Source organism: Raphanus sativus, chromosome 9 (genome assembly GCF_000801105.2).
Source record: "Raphanus sativus cultivar WK10039 chromosome 9, ASM80110v3, whole genome shotgun sequence".
Classification (NCBI taxonomy): domain Eukaryota; kingdom Viridiplantae; phylum Streptophyta; class Magnoliopsida; order Brassicales; family Brassicaceae; genus Raphanus; species Raphanus sativus.
Window position 1 is genome coordinate 10,113,711 of NC_079519.1, and position 6,794 is coordinate 10,120,504.

The 6,794-nt window shown below is 31.8% G+C and overlaps 1 protein-coding gene across 1 annotated transcript; it reads right to left on the reverse strand.

Moving 5' to 3' along the window:
- Positions 1 to 1,737: 1,737 nt before the first annotated feature.
- Positions 1,738 to 3,363, reverse strand: LOC108823628 (protein BOBBER 1). The gene is made up of 6 exons (XM_018596878.2): positions 2,871 to 3,363; positions 2,567 to 2,739; positions 2,451 to 2,499; positions 2,208 to 2,374; positions 2,034 to 2,117; positions 1,738 to 1,934 (listed from the first exon to the last, which is right to left on the reverse strand). Exons 1-6 carry the CDS (start codon positions 3,214 to 3,216, stop codon positions 1,896 to 1,898), a joined length of 858 nt encoding a protein of 285 aa, XP_018452380.1. The 5' UTR covers positions 3,217 to 3,363; the 3' UTR covers positions 1,738 to 1,895.
- Positions 3,364 to 6,794: the final 3,431 nt, after the last annotated feature.

Below are 6,794 nucleotides of genomic sequence, written 5' to 3' on the forward strand. Positions count from 1 at the left end.
GTTAATTTTTTCAAAAATGTAAAACAAAAAAATATACCCGATCTTTTAATAATGGGTCAGAATCTAGTATTTATTAAATTATAGTATCAATATTATTGTTTACATGTGATATAATTTTTATTTATTGGGCTTCCTAAGGTTGTCGACAGTTTTTAATATTAAAAGTAGTGGTCACTAATATTTTGGAACTAAAATATGACTTTACAAAATATGTATACATCTTAGAATAGAAGTAGTTACAAATATTATTTTATTAGTAAAAGTATTCATTGGAACTGAATTTATCTGATGTATCCACAAAAATAAAAAGATTCATATAATATTCATAACCGTATTACTATTACGTAGTTAACATAACTGATCCAAAAATTTTGGAAACAGAAGTGGTGGAAGTTACAAATAATGAAGTAGTTGCGTGCTATTTTAAATAAATATCACCATAATTAAATAAATGCATTATATTTAAATTGGACATGACTTTTATCAACTGGTCATGCTGAAGAATTAATAGAATAGATGCCCATTACTACCGTATTTTGTGCGCTCACAACAATTTTTGGGGTGAATAGTGGTATATATATGTGTGGATGTTAGTGTAGGCAGGGTCGGCGTAGAGGGGAAGCCACCCAAGCAAGATTGGGGCATCCAAATTAATGGGGCATATTTTTCAATTTTTTAGTATTGATAAATAAATAAATTTTGAGGGTTATTTTGTTAAAATATTACTTATTAGGCATTTTTAGTTAGAATAAGATTTGTTGGACTTATCATCCAAATTAATGGGGCATATTTTCAAAATAAAAATTATTAGTATTGATAAATAAATAAATTTTATGGGTTTTTTTTGCTAAAATATTATTCATTAGGCATTTTTAGTTATAATAAGATTTGTTGGGCTTATGCTTATCATCCAAATTAATGGGGCATATTTTCAAAAAAAGTTTATTAGTATTGATAAATAAATAACTTTTGTGGGTTCTTTTTTTTTAAATATTATTTATTAGGTACTTTTAGTTAGAATAAGATTTGTTGGACTTTTCAACAATATTTATGAATTTGTTAAAAATTAAATATATAAGTAAATTTATATTTTATACGATAGTAGACTATGGAATTTGATTTTTCTAAATAAAAATTTATGTTGTTTTTATACTGTTTTGTGATCTTGATAAATTTGTACAAAATGTTTTAAAAAAAATTATACACAAGGTGTTGTTGACAAAAAAAAATTATGGATACAGACATAATTTTAAATTTGGATTGGTGCAGTATAAAAGATTAATCCGGCACTGTGTACAGCTTCAACTGCAGAACCTGACCACCATTCATAGTCTAAAATCTTGCAGAAAATTGAATACATATCATATCAACACTGAGAGGAAAAGAACCTTTTGCTTTCAAAGTGAATGCTTTTTACACAAACGAAGGCCCTTGGGGTTTGTATTTACGCAAGTAGAATGATGGGTTCCATTATTCCTTATGTGAAGTGTTAAAGAAAGAAGGTTGTAGAGGAACGACAACAACAATGTGGACCACATTCCAAACTTAACCGGGGCTGGACCACCAACGTGTCACGTGGTCCCGGTTCATCTTTTTACAGAAAACGGCAGCTTCGTGACGTATCGAATAAGCCCCATGTGTCACACCACACCGTCACGTGACAAAGAAGCACTAGGGAGTACGTAATCGAACAGAGAAAGTACAACGACACCGAATCTTGTTGGGTTTAATAACTCATGTAATACCAAAGATGAACCGGATAAAAAAGCTTCAATCAACAAAACCAAACCATAAGGTTGAAGGGAATAACCGAAGCAGTGGAACTATGCCTTCAAGTACACAAAACAAAAGAAGTTTAGAGGAACAAGTTTTAAAAGATGCAGACAACACGAGGATCAGTTTATCTTTGCGTTTGTGAAGTCCATCTCTGGATGCTGCATGTAAAGAATCGAAAAGAAGAACACCGTTCAGTATATAAAGAAAAGACAATGCTACCGAAGACACACATAATCAGGAGGGATGTATTTGTATACCTGAGACATGAATTTCTTGAGAATGTCTTGCTTCTGTAGTTCGTCGCTTGTTGGAAGACCCATCTGCTTTTGTCTTTGATCAAACTATAGAGATAACGAAAAAACAACACTTTAGCGTAAACAAAATCTGATCCGAGAATGTTGAATGGAGCTTTATAAAGACAAAGGAAGTACCATCATTTTCTCAACAGTGGAGCGAGTTTCAGGGTCAAGGTCAGCTAATTTACTGTTCTCTGGTTCAACTTTCTGGGTATCGATTTCAGGTTCACCTTTCACACAGCATTTCCACCACTCCATCTGATCTTGCTTAGTCAACAGAATCGATATCATCTTCTGATCCTCTGCAAACAAAGTACCATTTGAGAGAATTATATTGCTTGTGTGTTATTTGTGTCAACTAGGTGTTTAGGCATATACCGATATTCCAGTAGCAGTCATCAGGTTTAACAGGTCGGTAGAGCTCTCCCTAAAGTTTCCAAATTTTAGAAAAAGAGATGGCATTTGAATAAATTTATATGAGCAGAAGAACTTACATCGATGATTGGATCCTGACCTTTGAGACCAAGCTTAAGACGGTTCTTCTTAATCTCACATACAACAGAGCGTGCTTTAGTGCCGGTAGGCACTGGAATGTTAACTGTGACCTCCTGAAGAGTCTGAACCCATGAGTAGTTCTCAAGATCAGTTCCATTACCTTTGTTAGGAACTGCAAAGAAACACAACACACAATTAAGATCTATCCTTTTGCTCTTCGATTCGAGTTCTAATGTCCTTTGATCCTTTCTATATTCACCAATATCAATCGAAGCCCTAATCCTAAGAAAAAAAAAAGATTACCGATGGGACCAGCTTCTTTATTCTCCTCCTCCTTAGGCTTCTCAACTTCAATAGTAGGCTTTGAGCTTGAAGCAGCCATGGTCGGCTTCTTCACACTCTCCTTCTCCACAGGCTTCTTCTCAACAGGTTTAACACTCTCCTTGTCAGCTTTCTCCTTGGCCGCCCTGACCGCGGCGGCGATCTCCTCCTCCGCGGAGGGTTTCTTCAGGTAATCGCTCTGTTCGCCGAGAAAGTCGAACACTTTCTGCAAGAAACCTAATGGGTTGGAAGAATCGAAGGTCGCCCTGAACGGTAACATCGAGGGTCGGCTGCTGCTTTCCTCTTCAACCTCGGAGATGATCGCCATGGTGGTGGGGGTTAGGGTTTTGCTCTGTTTGTGGTTAGAATATAACAAAGATTCGAGTTAGAGAGTGAATTTCTTCAATTTTAATGGAAGGAAAAGCCCCAAATCGAGGGGGTTCCAGAATTATTGTCCAGCTTTTTACTTCACACTGCTAAAAAAAAAAACCCAAAAAAATATTTTCATTAAAAGGTAAATATATATTTATACTTCTAAAATTAACTAATAAAAATTTAAAATTTATATTAGTTAAGCGATGGAGGGATTTTGGAGTTCAAACTTAAAAAAATAAATAAATATTAAAAATTTTACAATAGTTTCAAAAAATAAATTTCAAATTTAGAAAAAAAACTTTAAAAAGTTATTAAAAAATCATAATTTTTTTTTAAAGTTCAATTTGAAACAAATAATTCAAAAATATAAAAGAAACTTTATTTATATTATTTATTTTATATTATCTATTTATTATTTACATATCGATAAAATGATAAAAATGTATTTTGCTTATTTAATCAAATCTGTTTTAGTCATTTTCTTTCTTACTGTGTTTTTTGTTGATAAAATTTAAAAACGAACTATTCAGGGAAATTGCCAAAAGATTGATTAACTAAGAAAATGATTTTTTGGTAAGATGTATATTTCACTAAAATAATAAAATTTTGATATGTTTATTTCACTAAAATACTCCCTACATTTCAGTTAAAATGATAAGGTTCTTAAATACATTTCCTTGTATACAAATTGAAGTTCTACTTGTTATTTTTGTATTTAAAAAATTGATGTTTTAGGCGTAAATTAATAAATTTTATTTTAAAACTAAAAAAAAAATATAAAAATATAAATGGTAGAGGAAGCAAAAATAACTGAAAACCAATAGATTAAAAGTGTGCATTTATTTTTTTATTAATACATCAATCTTATACAGAGGAAATATTGTTTTTCTTCCAAATTATGAATTCGAATTTTCATATTGGGCAGAAAGTCGACTGGAACTTCAATTTCTTTTTTTTGTATCTGATGCATCATCTAGATGTAGCATCTAAATGTAACATCTAGATGTTGTATCTAAATGTTGTTTTGTTTCTATAGTCAGTATTTGTATTCAATTGCTATATCTAGATGTTCAGTTGTTGTTTTTTTCATAATAGCAGTTGATAACTAGTAGTTAAAATGATTAAAATGACATTATTTTTATTCTTAGTAATGAACTGATTATAATATTTAGATAAATTATTTTGCAATTTTTGGAAAACACGATTTTGAGGATTTTGATGAAAAAAATAATTTTGTGATTTTAACGAAAACATACCATGTGCAGTTTTCGCATGAAAACACAATTTTCAGTTTTAGCGGAAAAACGCATTTATCAGTTTGACAAGAATGCATATTTTCGGATTTTGGTGGGAAAAACGTGATCTCAAATTTTGGCAGAAAAAGTGTTTTTCAATTATGGCGGAGTAACGTAATTACGGATTTACGGGGTTTGGCAGAAATGCGTGTTTTCAGTTTTGGCGGAAAATGTGTTTTTTGGTTTGACGGAAAACGTGTTTTTGGTTTTGCGGAAAACATATTTTGGGTTTTGGGAGGGGGAAAGGCGTTTTTTAGGTTTTTGCGAGAAAACATATTTTTCGGTTTTGGCGGAAAAACATATTTTCGGGTTTTGGAAGAATAAAACAATTTCGGCTTTTGGTGGCAAAATACGTTTTTGGGTTGTGGCCGAAAAATGCATTTTTTTGGGTTTTCGTGGGAAAACACGTTCTCGGGGTTTTGGCAAAAAAACACATTTTCGGGTTTTGACGGATATGTTTTTCCAATACTGGCAGGAAAAATGTGTTTTCAGGTTTTTGCGATTTTCCAATTTTGGCGGAAATACGTTTTTGAGTTTTTGCGTGAAAAAAAAAACATTTTTTTTGGTTTTAGCATGAAAACTTTTTAGGTTTTGGTGGGAAAACATATTTTTGGATTTTGGTAAAAACACACATTTTCTGGTTTTTGGTAAGAAAACACATTTCCGGGTTTTGGCGGGAAAATGTATTTCCAAATTTTGGCGGGAAACACGTTTTTGGGTTTTGGTGTAAAAATGCATATTCCGATTTTGGCAGAAATTATCAAAATTATGTTTCTGAACTTATATATTGGCACATAACTTTTACTTAAATGCTTATGATGTAAAAAAACATGACTGAGAAAAATTATGGAAAACCCAAACTCAATGAAGTACCAAACTCATTTCGGTTTGAAAATATTATGATATTTATTATAGGTTATTTAATTGTTATTTAAAAATATTATATTATATGGTTATATAAAAATTTAAATGATCAATTACATTATTTTCTTATATCTAAATGGCTGAAAAAGATTTTGTTATTCATATAGTTTGTGTGTGGTAGTTTTTCAATTATATAGCTAGTAAAAGAAATATTTAATATATTTTTATACTCATTCACTTACATATTTTAAAATATTTTGTTTGTATATATCAAAAATACATAAGTCCATATTAGAGTATTAACATTATTGAGTTATACATCAAAAATAGTATTAGATAATTTATGTATATTTTTAAATTTAAATTCCAAATTTTTAAAGTATTTTCATGTAATATATTAGATTAGATAATAAATATAGTTAGAGCAATATATATTACTACTAAATGGGCTTTTTATTTGCTGGTGATAGACCAAAATATAACAAATTACTAAATGGACTTTCTAATTATCTGTGTTAAACCAACAATAACAATAATAAAACCCAGTTAGATGTTTAAAAATTGGTCCCCTGTTCAAAACTATGTTAGGCGTTAGTCGGGCGGCGACTCCGGGCCTAGCGAGTTACCGAAAAATCAAGGTATACGCGGGGATTAGTTTTTATTATTTTTAAATTATAAATATAAGTCATAAGACCTTATTGTGGGTACTTGACCTGCTTGTGGTATTACCGCTCTTCCAGTTTTTTGCTCTTGTGCCGCAGCCCACAATGTTGATTCGGACTCGGCCAGCTTGAGTGTATCTGCTGGGTCAATATCCAGATTACTAAAAACCTTATTGTTCCTTGCTTTCCAAATATACCAAAGTATCCATGCAAAATGATGATCAGTCATCTTAGGTAACACTCTCCAGAATAAGTGATCCATATTAGTATACAGTGATTCTTTCGGAAAGATATCTGGATTTGTCGGAATCTTTGATAATGCCCAAATCTGCCTCGCTGGCGGACATTCGAAAAATACATGATTTAGAAATTCTTCGAAATGACCGCATCTATCACACCCAATTTCCCCTTTCAATCCTCGTGCTTTCAAATTCTTTTTTACTGCCACACACCCTGATATGATCTGCCATAGAAAATGTTTAATCTTCGGTGGGCACTTCACCTGCCAACAAAAAGCCTTCAAATCAACCACTGTCGGTCCATAAAAAACTGGTTGTTTTTCTTTATCTGGGTAGACCCTCTCCACCTCATATCCTGATTTAACCGTATATCTTCCATTATTAGTAAAATGCCACCCCTCCTTGTCTTCCATAATATTACGGCTAAGTGGTATACTTTCAATAATCTTTGCATCCATTGGGTCCACCAAT

What these genes read in the sequence shown, in the direction of transcription:
- LOC108823628 (XM_018596878.2), bottom strand. Translation starts at nt 3,216, where the DNA reads ATGGCGATCATCTCCGAGGTTGAAGAGGAAAGCAGCAGCCGACCCTCG. An exon ending in TAAAGAAGCTGGTCCCATCG is followed by an intron (nt 2,740 to 2,870) that starts GTAATCTTTTTT and finishes GTTTCTTTGCAG; the next exon opens with TTCCTAACAAAGGTAATGGA. An exon ending in GTCAGGATCCAATCATCGAT is followed by an intron (nt 2,500 to 2,566) that starts GTAAGTTCTTCT and finishes TGGAAACTTTAG; the next exon opens with GGAGAGCTCTACCGACCTGT.